The 19,354-nt window shown below is 38.6% G+C and overlaps 1 protein-coding gene across 1 annotated transcript in view; it reads right to left on the reverse strand.

The window, feature by feature from the left end:
* Positions 1 to 19,354, reverse strand: part of LOC126175921 (hemocytin) — a 486,280-nt gene that overhangs the window by 47,744 nt on the left and 419,182 nt on the right. Inside the window, exons 66-69 of the mRNA XM_049922991.1 lie at positions 13,952 to 14,068; positions 10,000 to 10,101; positions 5,275 to 5,583; positions 2,162 to 2,265 (exon numbers count right to left, since the gene is read on the reverse strand). Coding sequence (XP_049778948.1) covers positions 2,162 to 2,265; positions 5,275 to 5,583; positions 10,000 to 10,101; positions 13,952 to 14,068 — 632 coding nt within the window. The remainder of the gene's footprint in view (positions 1 to 2,161; positions 2,266 to 5,274; positions 5,584 to 9,999; positions 10,102 to 13,951; positions 14,069 to 19,354) is intronic.

The following is a 19,354-nucleotide window of genomic DNA, read 5'->3' on the forward strand; positions in this document are numbered from 1 at the left end:
TGTTGTTTTTGTTGTTGTGGTCTTCAGTCCTGAGACTGGTTTGATGCAGCTCTCCATGCTACTCTATCCTGTGCAAGCTTCTTCATCTCCCAGTACCTACTGCAACTTACATCCTTCTGAATCTGCTTAGTGTATTCATCTCTTGGTCTCCCCCTACGATTTTTACCCTCCACGCTGCCCTCCAATATTAAATTGGTGATCCCTTGATGCCTCAGAACATGTCCTACCAACCGATCCCTTCTTCTGGTCAAGTTGTGCCACAAACTTCTCTTCTCCCCAATCCTATTCAATACTTCCTCATTAGTTATGTGATCTACCCATCTAATCTTCAGCATTCTTCTGTAGCACCACATTTCGAAAGCTTCTATTCTCTTCTTGTCCAAACTATTTACTGTCCATGTTTCACTTCCATACATGGCTACACTCCATACAAATACTTTCAGAAATGACTTCCTGACACTTAAATCTATACTCGATGTTAACAAATTTCTCTTCTTCAGAAACGCTTTCCTTGCCATTGCCAGTCTACATTTTATATCCTCTCTACTTCGACCATCATCAGTTATTTTGCTCCCCAAATAGCAAAACTCCTTTACTACTTTAAGTGTCTCATTTCTTAATCTAATTCCCTCAGCATCACCCGACTTAATTCGACTACATTCCATTCTGCTCGTTTTGCTTTTGTTGATGTTCATCTTATATCCTCCTTTCAAGACACTGTCCATTCCGTTCAACTGCTCTTCCAGGTCCTTTGCTGTCTCTGACAGAATTACAATGTCATCGGCGAACCTCAAGGTTTTTATTTCTTCTCCATGGATTTTTAAACCTACTCCAAATTTTTCTTTTGTTTCCTTCACTACTTGCTCAATATACAGATTGAATAACATCGGGGAGAGGCTACAACCCTGTCTCACTCCCTTCCCAACCACTGCTTCCCTTTCATGCCCCTCAACTCTTATAACTGCCATCTGGTTTCTTTACAAATTGTAAATAGTATGAAGGCTTTCACGACCGGATGACATATCTTCTGGTAAATGACCTTACATCCTGGAAGGTTTACCAAAATTGTAAATACCCTTTCGCTCCCTGTATTTTACCCCTGCCACCTTCAGAATCTGAAAGAAAGTATTCCAGTCAACATTGTCAATAGCTTTCTCTAAGTCTACAAATGCTAGAAATGTAGGTTTGCCTTTCCTTAATCTAGCTTCCAAGATAAGTCGTAGGGTCAATATTGCCTCACATGTTCCAATATTTCTACGGAATCCAAACTGATCTTCCCCGAGGTCGGCTTCTACTAGTTTTTCCATTCGTCTGTAAAGAATTCGCGTTAGTATTTTGCAGCCATGACTTATTAAACAGATAGTTCAGTAATTTTCACATCTGCCAACACCTGCTTTCTTTGGAAATGGAATTATTATATTCTTCTTGAAGTCTCAGGGTATGTCGCCTGTCTCATACATCCTGCTCACCAGATGGTAGAGTTTTGTCAGGACTGGCTCTCCCGAGGCTGTCAGTAGTTCTAATGGAATGTTATCTACTCCCGGGGCCTTGTTTTGATTCAGGTCTTTCAGTGCTCTGTCAAACTCTTCACACAGTATCGTATCTCCCATTTCATCTTCATCTACATCCTCTTCCATTTCCATAATATTGTCCTCAAATACATCGCCCTTGTATAGACCCTCTATATACTCCTTCCACCTTTCTGCTTTCCCTTCTTTTCTTAGAACTGGGTTTCCATCTGAGCTCTTGATATTCATACAAGTGGTTCTCTTTTCTCCAAAGGTCTCTTTAATTTTGCTGTAGGCAGTATCTATCTTACCCCTAGTGAGATAAGCCTCTACATCCTTACATTTGTCCTCTAGCCATCCCTGCTTAGCCATTTTGCACTTTCCTGTTATGAGGTGCTTTCCCAATATCAGATGCTAGCTACATTTTCTTTCAACTCCACAGTAACTGTCCGTAACTCATGGCAAAGAAAACTGATTCATAGTATCATAAGAATATTTTTAGGAAAGGATTAAATTTCTCATCTAAACCACACTTCATGATCAGGCCCAGGGGACTGCACAACACTGAATGCCCACCACATCATCTTATGTCATATGATGCCATTTGGGTGCACTACGAAGTTATTTTTCATTTTTGTCAACTGAATACTTACCTTTTTGAAGAGTGTCTCCTTTTCTTGCTCATTTCTTGTCCTTTCTCCACCATTGACATCATTAGTTAGAGACAATGTGTATATACAACCATCTTTACGAGGCTCTGCAAATAGAATAACCAGATAGTACTCCACAGTATTTTAAACACAAATATACCAAGAAACACTGTTTAAGAACTAATTTAACACTAAATTCAAATGATTAGCTGTAGTATATGTGTTGTTTTCTAAATTTTCACTTACTCAATCAATCAAGTTGTTGAAGCTTGTATCCTATTTAAAATATTAAATCCTGGGCAGAATGCAAGTAACAGAATGAGTCTGGGTGAAATGCAACTAATAGAATAATAGAATGAGTGAAGATAACAACTGGCACATAGCAAAGTCTTGAACAAAGGACATGCACATAAGGAAGCTGGAATATAATTGTTCAGCTGACAAATGGGTGTATTTTTTCTTAGCATACACAGAGATTCAGATAGATAAGAATTGTGGCAGTGGTGAAAGAGGGTAGGTGAGAGGAGGACACATTAATTCTTTTTTTTTTTCATAATATGCTGAAGTTTTAGTGTATTATTTATCAATGAGAGACAGTTTATTGTTTGTACTGTCCCCTTTTTTGAAGTGTAGGTACACTATCAAAATTCTTCTGAGAATATATCAACAGACTTGGCTGGCAAAAAATCTGCAGTCACTGAGTGAATAATTGATAGTGAAATACAGAAACATAAAGCATTTATACAAAATTAGCTGTCAGGCCTGCACTTTATTTATCTCCATAGATTATACATTTTCACAGTTGGCCCTCATCAGATCAAAACACAAGGGAAAAATCCATATAGTGTATCATATCAAAAAAAGTATTTACATGTAATGTGTATAAGTGAATAATATTAGAATAATTGAAAAACTGTCAAGTCTAAAACCTCTGAGTTTTTTAAATTAACAGCCTGTTCTAGCAAGCAGATTTTTCTCAAAGACTTCTGATTATTTATCATGATATGTTTTGCAAAGGAGTTTCCATTTAAATGTTTTCACTTTATGAAAAGTAGAAGAGAAAAAAGGAATGTTTAGTGTTTAATTGTTTAATGCCAAAAAAGAAGAAGAAGAAGAAGATGACTTACAGACACACGCTGTCATCAGTTTGAATAATGGAAGTAGTCATAGTAAGACAGTGGTTTGGAAGGGTAGAAATGAGTATGGGGAAGCAAAATGTCAAAGGACTTCATGAAGTAAATGTAATAAGCTGAAATTTTGGTTAAAAAGTGCCAAATGACATGAGGAAAAAAGATAACTCAGGCGTTGTTAAATAACAATGGTGATAACTCACAAAATACAGTTTTCTCATTAGCAATGAAAGCAAGAAAATTTGTGCAAAGCTTTACATGATTTTTTTATAGTACATTTTTCACTACAACTGTCGTTTTTTTTAACGTTATTCCACCAACAGTACTTGATATTTTTACAGGTTCCTTCACCACATTTGATGAAGCTGTAGATATAAAGTACGAATACAGGGTTATTACAAATGATTGAAGCGATTTCACAGCTCTACAATAACTTTATTGTTTGAGATATTTTCACAATGCTTTGCACACACATACAAAAACTCAAAAAGTTTTTTTAGGCATTCACAAATGTTCGATATGTGCCCCTTTAGTGATTCTGCAGACATCAAGCCGATAATCAAGTTCCTCCCAGACTCGGCGCAGCATGACCCCATCAATGAGCTCGAAAGCATCGTTGATGCGAGATCGCAGTTCTGGCACATTTCTTGGTAGAGGAGGTTTAAACACTGAATCTTTCACATAACCCCACAGAAAGAAATCGCATGGGGTTAAGTCGGGAGAGCGTGGAGGCCATGACATGAATTGCTGATCATGATCTCCACCACGACCGATCCATTGGTTTTCCAATCTCCTGTTTAAGAAATGCCGAACATCATGATGGAAGTGCGGTGAGGCACCATCCTGTTGAAAGATGAAGTCGGCGCTGTCGGTCTCCAGTTGTGGCATGAGCCAATTTTCCAGCATGTCCAGATACAAGTGTCCAGTAACGTTTTTTTCGCAGAAGAAAAAGGGGCCGTAAACTTTAAACCGTGAGATTGCACAAAACACGTTAACTTTTGGTGAACTGCGAATTTGCTGCACGAATGCGTGAGGATTCTCTACCGCCCAGATTCGCATATTGTGTCTGTTCACTTCACCTTTAAGAAAAAATGTTGCTTCATCACTGAAAACAAGTTTCGCACTGAACGCATCCTCTTCCATGAGCTGTTGCAACCGTGCCGAAAACTCAAAGCATTTGACTTTGTCATCGGGTGTCAGGGCTTGTAGCAATTGTAAATGGTAAGGCTTCTGCTTTAGCCTTTTCCGTAAGATTTTCCAAACCGTCGGCTGTGGTACGTTTAGCTCCCTGCTTGCTTTATTCGTCGACTTCCGCGGGCGACGCGTGAAACTTGCCCGCACGCGTTCAACCATTTCTTCGCTCACTGCAGGCCAACCCATTGATTTCCCCTTACAGAGCAACCAGAAGCTTTAATCTGTGCATACCATCGCTGAATGGAGTTAGCAGTTGGTGGATCTTTGTTGAACTTCATCCTGAAATGTTGTTGCACTGTTATGACTGACTGATGTGAGTGCATTTCAAGCACGACATACGCTTTCTCGGCTCCTGTCGCCATTTTGTCTCACTGCGCTCTCGAGCGCTCTGGTGGCAGAAACCTGAAGTGCGGCTTCAGCCGAACAAAACTTTATGAGTTTTTCTACGTATCTGTAGTGTGTCGTGACCATATGTCAATGAATGGAGCTACAGTGAATTTATGAAATCGCTTCAATCATTTGTAATAGCCCTGTATATGTTCACCAGAATTAATTTTACATGCATTTATATCTTTAAAATTGTATCACACTATATTAACGGAAACCGCTTCCTCCTAAATCAGTGTATCTGCAATATTTTTGTTAGCAAAGGGTAAGAAATGTCATGTTTATAATTTCCGTTCCGGAACTATCATTACTGCTCATTGAGTACAGGGATCGAAATACAAGTTCTGGTATAGCATAGTTTCAATCTGCATGGGCACGAATATCTGAAACATAACATTTACTTACCACATGCATGACGTGGACAGCATTCACCCATCACAGGTGACAATTCCAGCAATTCATGGTGAGGTGGGCAACTTTGAGGGGCAGGACACAAACTTATGTTGCACACTATTTCTTTCTTTGGACAACAGCCAGTATTATTCCAAATAATCTCAAAGCCAGGTGCCAGTGGCACCTTTGGGCGTGTTCGACGTGTGGGTTGTGCAGCCGGAACGTATGGACCTGGTACTACCTCTAAGTCTACATCAAAAACTTCTTTAAGCTCATCTGTCTCCTCTTCCTCAGGATTTTGTGGTTCACATGGACGGCACACTGAAAAACAGACTCTGCATGTTAAACTTAATTTAACTTTTAGAAGAGCTGAAAACATAACAATGAGCTTAGTAAACACATAAGTTCAATGTCAACATCACATGGGAGACATGATTTGCATGGAAAAAACAACAGCAACAAAAATTAAATATAATTGATCAGTGTATTTCTGCTACAGTAAACAGATTTTGCATAGAAGAACAACTTGATTTGTAGTTGCATTTTAGTCTCTCTTGCTTTTATTTTATAATCAAATTTTCAAAATACAACCATTTGTGTAAACAACTGTCTCTTTTAGTCCAATGAATCAAAACTGTCACCATAGACCTCATATACCGTATTTACTCGAATCTAAGCCGCACTTTTTTTCTGGTTTTTATAATCCAAAAAACCGCCTGCGGCTTAGAATCGAGTGCAAAGCAAGCGGAAGTTCAGAAAAATGTTGGTAGGTGCCGCCACAACTAACTTCTGCCGTCGAATATATGTTGCGCTACACAGGCATGCTTTGTAGGCACAAAGATAAATACGGTTGCCAAAACCTCTGCGTCAGTAAATAAATTAAAAAAAAAAAGGTAAAAGACGAGCTTTTTTTCTCCGCCCCGAGTTTCGACCACTGCATTTTCATACATTATCCAACGAAGCAAATACAAATTCTGTATTGTTCATCTTCGAATGTAGCACAATTTAAATGTACTACTAAAATCCGACTGGCAAGACTGTTTGGGATGTTTGTCAATATGGCCAACTCTACGTTCTGAATTTTTTCCTACCTGTGAGAATAGATGGTTGCTAATAGGAACCTGATGAAATGTGAATCACATGCAGTATTCTCTTCACCATAAGAATAATACGAATATAAACATTTTGCCATGTATTCTTTCGTGTTTGCTGCTATCTCATTTAAATCCTGTCTGCCTAATAAACTACGAAACTTGAGTGAGACAATAGCAAACGCGGAAGAATATACGTATCGTGTCATGTTTATATTCGTATTATTCTTATGCCTAATAGTGATACAGTCAGAAATGAAGCACGGCAACTGACTAGATTTTTAAATCTAAGATGACTCTAATTTCTGTGCAGAATTTGATGTACTAAAGAAGCGGGCGCAAAGATTTTCAAACGGAGAAAAATTTTCGCCTAACTCTCGTTCAGAACATGTTGTATCATACGCAGTCTATTATTTGGTTCTTGTTGATCATTATCAAAGAAAGCAGCAGTGTAAGTAACAACAAATAGCAGTCTCTTGCCATTGTTTCGCTAATGAGACGATTCCTCTCTTTTTTTTTTAATTGTAAGCGGCGGTAGCGCGCACAAAAGCAAGCCATGCTGCGAGCGGCGAGAGGCCGTAAACACACACTATCAGAATGCGACAAACAATGCATGACGCTGTACAGTAATGCATTTTCAGCTTAGAGTGACTGACGTAAACACCGATAACAAAGAAAACGGCACTTATCAGATCAAAGCAAAATAAGCAATCGATTCAAACCAGACGAAGCACGTGAAAACGGAAGGGTACCCGTATAAATACGGATGGAGAGCCTGACGCATAGCAATGACTACCTGGTAAAGCTTAACTGCTAAGCTTACGACTCGAACCAAACTACTGTAGGTGTATCGTCATTCATTCGACCTAAATTGTGTCTCATATTACAATGGACCAACTTTGTTTCGATTTGGAGGTGCGGCCTAAAACTTTTCTCTCCCATTGAATTTCGAGTCTCAAATTTCAGGTGCGGCTTAGATTCAGGATTTTTTTTTTTTTTTTCCTTTATTTCGAGTCTCATTTTTCAGGTCCGGCTTAGATTCGAGTGCGGCTTAGATTCGAGTAAATACGGTATTACTGTCAGTTTACTTTAATCTGATGTTCATATGAGCAATTTTGTGATATTTCTTCTTTGCCTCAATGATTACTAAATTTACAAATTTCTGATACATAAATGCTGCCAGTTTCGGGGTACTTTGTGCAATACTGTATTAATTCATACTTCTCTGACGTATTTCCATTGTTTGTAAATTATGATCCTTTTGTAAATTTATGAATTAGAGACAAAAAGCAGATCAGGGTATATATGTGAGCTGTTTATAAGCCATGTAACTCCCTCTCACACTTCTTGTTTTCACAGATAAGATTTGCCTCCTTTTTTTTTGAATCTTGTTGTGCCTACCTCTAGATCTTGTCAGCACCATATGCTAGGAAATATTAAATCCACTAGTTAAGAGCAGTATTTGCACTTTGACAGTTGGTATCATTTGAAAGCAAAATGTTCCAAGGACAACAGCCTTGAAATTTATCAGGTGGAACACTGGTTCACTATACAAATACATAGCTGGTCTCACCAATGCAGTGTCCCCACCAAGCCAATATAAAGGCACATTTCCAACATCATAAGCCTTAACTGGCTGATTCTTCTAAAATATGACAAAAGAATGTACGTGTCTCACAATGGTACCCTCCTCTAAAATGGACCAGCTAACTCCTCCACTAAGGAACTGACTCTTTTTTAAATCATGTCTCACAATGAGACCTGCCTATTCATATTTTCTGACACATTCCAAGGTAACTTATAGTTACCTTCCAAGTCTTCTCAGTGTTGTAGTAAGACCCTGATACCTTCTCAAAAAAATCTTCTTGCTATTTTATTTACACCATTTTAATTGCTTTCACTACTATATCTTTCTGTCCATTCACTTACTAGTCATATCTCCCAAAAGAATCACTCCATGAAAGGAAGAGCTGTCATAGAAACCACTCATATACAGGGTGTTACAAAAAGGTACGGCCAAACTTTTAGGAAACATTCCTCACACACAAATAAACAAAAGATGTTATGTGGACATGTGTCCGGAAACACTTAATTTCCATGTTAGAGCTCATTTTAGTTTCTTCCACCTACGCTCAATGGAGCACGTTATCATGATTTCATACGGGATACTCTACCTGTGATGCTAGAACATGTGCCTTTACAAGTACGACACAACATGTGGTTCATGCACGATGGAGCTCCTGCACATTTCAGTCAAAGTGTTCGTACGCTTCTCAACAACAGATTTGGTGACCGATGGATTGGTAGAGGCGGACCAATTCCATGGCCTCCACACTCTCCTGACCTCAACCCTCTTGACTTTCATTTATGGGGGCATTTGAAAACTCTTGTCTACGCAACCCCGGTACCAAACGTAGAGACTCTTCGTGCTCATATTGTGGACGGCTGTGATACAATACGCCATTCTCCAGGGCTGCATCAGCGCATCAGGGATTCCATGCGACGGAGGGTGGATGCACGTATCCTCGCTAACGGAGGACATTTTGAACATTTCCTGTAACAAAGTGTTTGAAGTCACGCTGGTACATTCTGTTGCTGTGTGTTTCCATTCCATGATTAATGTGATTTGAAGAGAAGTAATAAAATGAGCTCTAACATGGAAAGTTAGCGTTTCCGGACACATGTCCACGTAACATATTTTCTTTCTTTGTGTGTGAGGAATGTTTCCTGACAGTTTGGCCGTACCTTTTTGTAACACCCTGTATATCAAGTAAAATGCAACTGCAGTTCAGCCTTTCATGGTGGAACTATGAGGATTAACAAATGACGTATCTAGAATCTACTACATTCTGGAACACCACAGCCAGTCTGCTTTCCCCACGTGAGTAATGTGCACTACGTTATCCTCTAGTAGCTTGTTAGAACTTTATTCTTTCTACAGCATGAGTTTGTTTCCTGTCGGTCACACAGCCTCAATTTATATTGTTCATTTTTGATGGTGACAATTTGTTCTCATGTCTTCCTCTCCTATACCAGTTTTATGCTGTCATTTTTCCATTTATTTACATCTTCTTTTATTTTGCTTGAAGTTTGTACTTTTTGTTCTTTTCCTTGCTTTCATTTCTCCTACAGTATTTGATTTTCCTACTCTCCCTCTCTCCCCTTTTACCCTTTGTTACCACCATGTTTGTTTTCATCTACACTACTAATGCAACTCTGTCATTCCTTTGGATCTGTCTTGTCTAAGCACTAAAATTAAAAACCAAAGCTCCAACAGGTAAGGGTAATTGATAAGACTGCACTGACAATACAGGATGAAACAGGTGTTACACATCACATGGACAATTTCAAATACTCAGTTTTTTCAAACCTCACATTCACACATACAAAGTATGTAAAAAATTGTAGATTCAGATTAACTGGACAGTGATTACTACAGTGTGTGCTGTCTTCTAAGAGAATTCTGCTAAATGTGTGTGAAACCGTCCTCTACAAATGGCTCATGATTTACAAAGTAAATAAAACTCTACATGTGAATGCAAAGGCTTTTTGTGTTTATGATGTTGTAGCTGAATAAATTTTGTTTGTAGATTTCAAGGTGGTGTAGCTAGAATACTCAAAAGTTTTTTCATGCACTTATACTTACCACAAGAATAAGTTTTGCATCCATTTTCATCTGTTATAAAGCTTAATTCCTGATCTTCAGCACAAACTGGTTTTTTAGTTTCATTTATGCAAGGTATCTTTTCTGTAAAAGAAGAGAATTACATAATTAAAACTAATACACATATTTATTTATAGGTGAGAGATCAGCTTGGATTAACAAAAAAATGGCTTGAGGCAGGGAAGTGCACTTTCACCATTACTCTTCATTGTAGTGATGGATGATATAATGAGTACAGTAGCACAAGTAATTGGTGAAAGCAAGATGAAAGCTATGATGTTTGCAGATGATGTGATGATTTGGGGGAATAAGGAGGAGGAAGTACAAGAGTAGATGGACGTATGGGAACGAACAGTACAAGAATATGGGATGAAATTTAGTATAAGTAAGAGTGAGATGATTATCACAACAAGAAAGAAGGAGAGAGGAACAACTGGAATAACAATTGGTGAGGAATGATTGAGGAGAGTGGAGAGTTTCAAGTACCTACAAAACCTGATACAGGAAGATGGAAAAAACGACAGAGAAATAAACGAGCGGGGGAGAAAAGCAGAAGCATTTTGGAAGATTGTCAGAAGCCTGATATGGAGCAAGGATGTACCCCAAATCAGTAAAAAGGTTATACACCGGTCACACTATGTCCCAATCCTGACATATGCATCAGAAACCTGGGTTATGAAAGGAAGAGAGAAAAGAAAAGTACAAGTTAGTGAGATGAAATTCTTGAGAAACAGTATTGGAGCAACAAACATAGACAGGTTAAGAAATGAGAGGGTCAGAGAGTTAATGAAGATGGAACCATTACAGGAGGAGATAGAGAAATCAAGGCTGATATGGTATGGATACGTTAAGAGAATGGAGGAGAAGAGGATGCCCACGAGGATACACGAGATGAAACTGGAAGGAAAGAGACCAAGAGGAAATGGCGAGACAGATGGCTGAAAGGAGTAGAGGAATGCATCCAGAAGAAAGGAGAAGACTGGACCAAGGTGACGATGGAGAGATGTGGCAAGACAGAAGAGGATGGAGAGGCCTATGTTCCATACAAACCCGGCCAGAGGCTGGAAACTGTCCAAGATGAGGATGATGACATATATTTACACATTTATTTCAATAAATAAGTATAAAATCTTGAATTAAATCTCAAGCACTGGTTCATTCATGAAATGTTTCAGAAATAGAAGAGGCAGCAGTAATAGAGAAAGAATAAAATAAGTTAGGAATTTACCAGTAACGTATAAAAGTGAGTGTGAGCGCGCGTGCGCACCCACGTCAACTGGTGTGAGCACTTCTTTTTTTTTTTTTTTTCAATACAGAAAGTTATAAATTTCAAGAAAATATTCAAATATCAAATTTTTCTGAAACAGAAGAGACAGCAGGAATAAATATGATGTAAACTCAGGCTTAGACACTGTGGAGAGAGAGAGAGAGAGAGAGAGAGAGAGAGAGAGAGAGAGAGAGAGAGAGAGAATAAGAAGAAAATATCATCTAATTCACATGCTGCAATTAAAAGCTGCCAGGAAACTGACATATGCAGAATAAACGGAATGAGTGTAAACAAATAATGTGTAAGATGAGTGTGAACACATGTTCATCATTACTGGATGAGATGATCTGTACCTTTTACAGAATTAAATACATCATCAATTGCAGAGGAAGGAGAGTTTAATATCCTGCTACCTTTGATCGGTCAAAGTCGGTATTTTGCAATGAGATTCATTTTTGTTTCTGAAAAAATGTTATTCATATTTTTAACTGTAGAAGAGCATTCAGTGCTGACACTTGTTGTTCAGAATATTGCTACTGGAGCCATAGACAGATGCCAGTGGCATTCAATATTAATTTAATGAATGATGGTAAGTACAACATACACATGTGACACTTCTCTTCCTCTCTTATTCTCTCAGCCTCGCTTATCATATCCGTAAATTTTGAGTAGAAATACATTTACTTTAGCATGAGAACACACACTGTCATGCAGTAAGTCCAGCAGTAATGTGCTGTTGAGCCTTCAGCTGACAACACTGTTAAGTATATGCAGAGTACCATGGGACTTCATCAGTAGTCCATGGCACAAGCCACAATGTGTAGTACCCATGTTAAATAAAGTGTATGGTAATTACAGGCAACAGTACATCTACATCTACATACTTACTCCACAAACCAGTGTACTGTGCATGACAGAGTGTACCACATTCGACTACTAGTTATTTCTCTTCCTCTTTCACTTGCATCTTTTCTTATGTATATTTATCTTGAATTTCAATGCAGCTAACGCCAGAGAATTGAGGCTTTCACACTGTAACATCTGCTTCGATGCCCTGAACAGTGTACATGTCTTCAAACATTTGTTGCAAAAAAGAGCCATGACCCATAATATATTTATTTATTTAACCTGATCTGATTTAGGCCAATAGCCATTCTCTTATATCGGACTAATGTTTCACAAATACAGTACCTTTCTTTACATCAAAGTTACCTAAGAAATAACAACTTTAATATGACAATGTGAGTAAGTAATACTGACAATGAACTAATAAAGTTAATACTGGTAGTACTTGTATGGGCCACCCAGGAAGTAATGATGAATTTGAATTTTGCACCATTTTATCATATGACAGTTGACAGCCATGGTTTTTTCATGTTTGTTACCTGTGATCCTTCCCATTAGTAGCCTAGTAGCTTTGTGTGGTGAGAATATTTGTTTAATGTTTATTTTCGCCATGCAGCAGATGGCAACTGAGCAATGTATCCAAGTGATAAAAAGTTATTACAAAAACAGTGAAAGTCCCATGGCAACCATTTGTGAATTGCATGTGACACTCGGATGTAGTGCTGCTTCAACTGAATCATCAGTTCAGAAGTTGATCTGGAAGTCTGTGACCACAGGTTCCGTTTCAAATGTTAAGAAAACTGGAGAACTGCATTCTGTTTGAACACAAGAAAACATTGCAGTCGTGCATAACAATGTGACTGTAAGCCCCACAAAATCAGTTCACTGATGAGCTCAACAACTGAATTTGTCACCAAGTTCACCGCATGAAATCCTTTCAAAAGATCTGAAAATGCAAATGTACAAGATTCAGTTTACACAAGAGTTGAAGCATGCAAACCATGGAAAGAGACATCATTTTGCTCAATGGGTCTTGGCTCAAAGAGCGGAGAACAAGAACTTCACAAAAAGAATAATTTTCTCAGATGAGGTGCTCTTCGACATCAGTGGGGACATCAATAAGCAGAACTGCAGAATTTGGGGGAACAAAAATCCATGAGTGACTGTGGAATATGAGATGCATCCACAAGGCACAACTGTGTGGTGTGGGTTTGGGGCAGAAGGTCTGATCAGCCCGTACTTTTGAGCTGTCATCACTGTCAACGGCAACCATTATCAAAACATGCTTTCTGATTGGTTTTTCCTTTTTATTGCTGAAAATGACCATTTTTGGTTTCAACAAGATGGTGCGACATGTCACACATCCTGTGAAACAATTGCTCTGCTGAATGAAAAGTTTCTTCAAAAACTTCTCTCTTTGTGTGACTACCAGAAATGGCCTGCCAGATCATGTGATCCTACAGCATGTGATTTTTTTTGTGGGGATTTGTGAAATCAAAGTGTACATGAACAAACCACAAACAATACACCAATTGAAGGATGAAATGGAAAGGGTTATTAATGGCATCCCACCAAATGTTTGTGAACATGTCATTGAGAATTTCAATGAACGCATTGCTCGTTGCTGCACAGCTGTGGGTGATCATATGGAGGGTATCATTTTTAGCAAATAAATGGGAGAAGTTATTTAGTGTCTTTGTAAAAAAAATTTCAATAAATTTTGTATGTTCTGTAGCACTTTAATATTCATACCTACTTCCTGGACAACCTCTGCTACTTCTGCTCCTGCCACTAATAGTAATAGTAACAACAATAACTCACCACAATCATATAATTGGCAGCACTCATCTCCACCAGGCACCTGGATGGACTTCGTCCCTACTGGGCATATTTTCTTCTCACCAATGCACTCCCTTTGTTTGCATTCCTTGGTGAAGCCTTTTGTCAAGCAACAAAATATAATAATAATGCATAATTTTCTGCCATAAATTCATGAAACTAAGAGACTAACACAAACATGATTAAATATTAATCACATTTCATTAAGTCACCAGTGATAATATGCTAAACACAGATTAATATATATACAAAGTTGAATAGTACGGAGACGCACTGACGATAAATTTTTCACTTCCAGAAAGTTTTTTTAAAAGTAAGAAACATGAAACAGGTATTTTAAACAAACAGAGAAGTAAACTGTAACATGATCAAAATCATATTTCAAAAAAAGGTAGTTAACACATTCAGTGCTATATTCTATTATGTAAAGAGGTCAAACAGAAAATGATTAAATGTTGATATTTCTAATGCCCAAAGAGTATGGTAAGTACAAAATTGGCTGAGAAAAATTGTATAAGATAGAAATCGTGTGCAAGTTTGATGAGTAAATTTATCGCTTGTAAGCACACCACATCCCTACTGGGGCCAAACTATTCTGTATACAGACTCATTTGTTGGGGACTGTGGTGCTGACACTATAGATTTTTCACTGCACTTTTTTCTTTTTAGTAGAGCAGCAGAGTCACATAAAGCAGCAATAAATACAAAAGGTAAGAATAATGTGGACAATGAGTATTGCAGGGAGAACATGATTAAATGAAAGGTAATTAATTAATAGTATGGGTGAAGAGATCATGAAAGGAAGTTATTAAAGCAGAAGCATTTCAGGTAACCAAATCACTAACCATATAGTTAAAACATCTAGATGATCTTGTGACAAACAACATATTTCCAAAATAAAACAACAACTTGCCTGTCTAAATGGTCAATGTCCAAATGAATCCAATTTCTCTTCACCATTTACATGGACTGAATTAGGTGAGGCTTTTTTTTTTAGGTCTAAACATGGTAAAGCACCTGGTATTGATAATATATACCCAGAATTTCTGATAAACGTAGGTAATGGGAGGAAAAAAATGACTGTTCCACTTCTTTGGATCACTGTCCAAAAAGTTAAGAGAACAAAAATAGTGCCAATTTTCAAACCAGGTAAAACAGCTGATGACCCTCAAAGTTTCAGACCAGTTTCCCTTTTGAGCTGCACTTATAAAACGTTGGAGATGCTCATTTATAATAGAATTAGTGCTTCCGTTCTGGAACATATCCCAGCTCAGCAAGCAGGTTTCAGGCCTCATAAAAGTTGATGCGACCAGGTACTGGCTCTAACAACTTTCAAGGAGGCTGGTTCCTAAGAAAAAATGAAGATATGTGTCGCATTCATAGACCTGACCATGGTATATGACGCAGTCTCGAGAGATGGAATGATGTACAAATTACTAAAAAGAATCCAATGCCAAAAAACTGTAACTCCCAATCAACACCATGATAAATAATCGATATTTCCACATTTACTTGGGAGAACATGTGAGCAAGGAGAGGAAATTAAGTAATGGTCTACACAGGGCTCCCCCTATTATTCAAGCCATATGTTTCCAATCTCCCCAATAACTGGTCAAAAAAATTCTGCTATGCAGGCAATATCGCTCTTGCTTGTAGAACCAAACATCTTGTAAAGCGGAGACAGTTCTCACATAATATCTAGCCATTATGAGCTCCTCTTTCAGAAAGTGGTGACCTAAACCCGGTACAAGTAAAACTGAAGTATGTACATTCCATCTGAACAACAAACAAGCTAACATGGAGCTCAGAAACCCTCTTTGCCATAACAGGTACCCTAAGTCACCCTTGACTGCACCCTTTCATATAAAAACCTTTTGAAAATACCACTGCCAAGATAAAAAATCGTAACAATATTATTTGAAAATTGTGTGAAAGGACATGGGGAGCTTCAGCAGATACACTGTGCAGATCGTCCATTGCGCCAGTATTCCCAGCAGCTGAATATTGTGCCCCGCTGTGGAACAGGTCTATTATGAAACAGACTCAATTCAAGAAACCCAACATTACAGCAAGCAGAACAGCTAGATGGTAGTAATATCGAGGTGAGAGACCTATGGGTTCATAACTGTCAACTTACTGAAAATCCTGAAGAGCATGAGTGGTTACAAAAGTATAGCTGTGATACTGCTGGCACAGAACTCGACAGGAAGCTATGGGTCAAACTGAACAGACCTCACACTGGGGATGGTTGATGTGCTGACTCATTTTACAAATGGGACGCTACAGGTCCTTGGTTTGTGACTGTGTAGCTCCGAAGCAGACAATGAAGCACATTAGAGATGAATACCCCTTGTGTTCCTATCAAGGGAGCTGGAGCAACCTCATGAAAGCTAACAGTACAACTCATATATAGATTAGGAATTTAGATATTGACATTCAGTTTTCTATGTAATTCTGTCTTTCTGTATTCTTGTTATATACATACACTAATGTTTTACACCCCTAGTTTTATACACTGCATGCCAACCATATGAATAAATAAATAATAAACATAAATTGGTATTCAGAGAAGAACTGAAAGGTATTGTGTAGCTCTACACAACTTTTTGTGCATTTTTAGGAGTGTTTTGCATTAGATCATGACTAAATAATTAGGGTGTCGCAGATCTGCGTTTGTAAGGGAAGTAATACAAAGGTGTAGTTTTAAGAGATTTCTAACAAATTTGCTTTAACTACTCCCAATATTTTATTAACAATTTTATGAGAAGGATAGGTGCTACTCACCATATAGCAGAGATGCTGAGGTGCCTATCCTTCTCATAATATTGTTACATTCTGTCCTGGATTTCCCAATATTTTATTCATAGCCTAATAGATGTCAATTTCTAGCAATGAAAAATTTTGGGTAGAATAACAGCAACATGCAAAGGGTATGTTTACTACAACATGAAAGGGTAAATTTACTACTCATCACACTGAGTGGCAGGCAGGTACATTGAAAAGAGACTGCTAGATGTTATTAGCTAAGTCCTTCCCCTGGTGTACACAAAATAAAACATACACACCTTCACAAATGTGCATCTCAAACACACACACACCTGACTGCAAATGCTTCTGACTGTGAGATGAGCAAAGATTGCAGTTGGGCCTTAGTACCTGGAGAAGACAGTGCCTGTGTGTATAAGTTATGCATGTGGGGTGAATGTGTTTGTGTTCTGTCTATGTCTGGAGCAAGACTTAGTAAAAAACCTGATAATTTCCAGCAGTCGGTTTTCAATGTGCCTCACCATCTCTTCTGTGTGGTGAGTAGCAATCATCCTTCTCACTTTGTTGGAGGTTAATTTCTGACAGATCTTGCATATTACAGAGCAGATGTTACAGAGGCAGACATCACTTACTGTTCAACGTTTCCAGAGTACAGAGGATTCAAGTTCCGACACCACAACTTACTCCTACACCCATTCTTGCCAGCTGAGCTACAGATATCTCTCACCTACAACAGTTGTATAGCTACTGGTCTAAACAATTTATACACTTGTGTTCAGGAAAAAACAGAATGTCTTGAATGATTAGAGGTAGGACATTCATATTCACAGGACATGCACATTACTATGTCCAGCAAAAATGATTACCATTTGAACTATGTCAGCTTGCAGGTTCAAGGTCCACATTGATATCGTGGTGCATCAAAATGTACCTTTGGCTCTCATTGTCACTATAAACCAATGATAATGGATCAGTGTGACTTGGACTGAGATGCAGGATGCCTTGGAGACAAATGGGTGAACCGTACCGTTAAATCAGTGAGTTTGAACAAGGTCACCTTATTGGCATGAGAAAATGTGATGCATTCATCCAGGAAATTGCTGCTCATGTAGGATCACGTTTCAGCAGTGAAATGGTGTGTGCTGAATGATTTATGGAAGGCTGTAGAACATGTTGAGATGGTTCAGGTCGCACCATCCAGACTGTCCTCTGAGAAGATCAACACACCATCCGAATGGCATTGCAGGACAAATCTGCATCCTGCTCAGCTCTGGCGCAATGTTGGAACAGTGTAACACAAGGTACACTATCAGAGGTATACAGTATGTCGCCATTTATTACGGCATGGGTTACACGTGTCACCCACTTTTCTGCCAATCTTTGACTGAATAGAAGCATGCTAGACAGCAATGGTGCATGGAACATCACTGTGGACATGAATGGAACCAGATACTGTTTTCGAACAAATCCAGGTTACAGTTGTTTGAAAATGAGGGCTGCATTTTGGTTCACCACCAGATAGGGGGAGCAGCATCACAGTGACTGCATTCGCACAAGACAGACAGCACATACTCAATATCTTATCATGTGGGGTGCTATTGGGTTCAACCAAAAAATCACAGCTGGTGCATGTCCAGTGCACTTTGATCAGTGTGACCTATGTGAATGATATCCTACAAGCCGCAGCCATACCCTTTCTGCACAACACCCAGACGCAATTTTTAAGCGAGACAATGCACTACCACATGTTGCTACACGAACATGTGCCTTCTTGGCGTCAGAGGATGTGAGCCTTTTACCCTGGCCCTCCTGATCATCAGAGCTGTCGCCAGTCGGAAATGTGTGCAATATGGTGAAACAAGGGGTGCAATGCTGTGACCCAGTGCCAACCTCCACAAATGAACTTTGGAACCATGTGAATGCAGCACAGATGGCTGTACCGCAGGATGACATTTGCTCCTTATACGTGTCGATGTCACTTTGTATGGAACAAGTTCTCAGAGCCCATGGCAGACCATGCAGCTACTATGCAACAGTACACATGCTGAATCGAGGTCACTGAAATGTTAATAATTTCTACAGAACATACTAATGCACATGTCCTGTGAATACAAATGTTCTGTATCTAGTCGATCAAGGTGTTCTGTTTTTTTCTGAACATGAGTGTACTTTGACATGCTTTACAAAAGTGAACTACAAAATTAGAACAACAGTACTGTAGAACATCTACAATTTTGTGCTTTTAGTTTATAATTATGAAGTTGCTCTGCCAAGAAACAATGGAAGATTCATACTTTCATTTTGGCCTTATGAAGGACAATATTATCTACTCTGCATTTATGACAGAATATGAACATTATAATATCCAGCTTCTGAAAATAAGCTTGATAATATGCACTCAAACTGAAAATAAATGTCACTGTATGACTAATAAAGCTAGTACAATGCTCTTGCAAAGTGTTTCAGTACATGATCACATCATTGTGGGAGATATGAATATCATGATATTTTCTGTAGCAATCAGGTGGGTTTTCAGAAAGAAAAACACACTGGAAATGTTCACTTTCATGTGGTGAGCTGCAGACAACTCAACTTCAACAGAAATGCTTACCTTCCTGG

Source organism: Schistocerca cancellata, chromosome 3 (genome assembly GCF_023864275.1).
Source record: "Schistocerca cancellata isolate TAMUIC-IGC-003103 chromosome 3, iqSchCanc2.1, whole genome shotgun sequence".
Classification (NCBI taxonomy): Eukaryota; Metazoa; Arthropoda; class Insecta; order Orthoptera; family Acrididae; genus Schistocerca; species Schistocerca cancellata.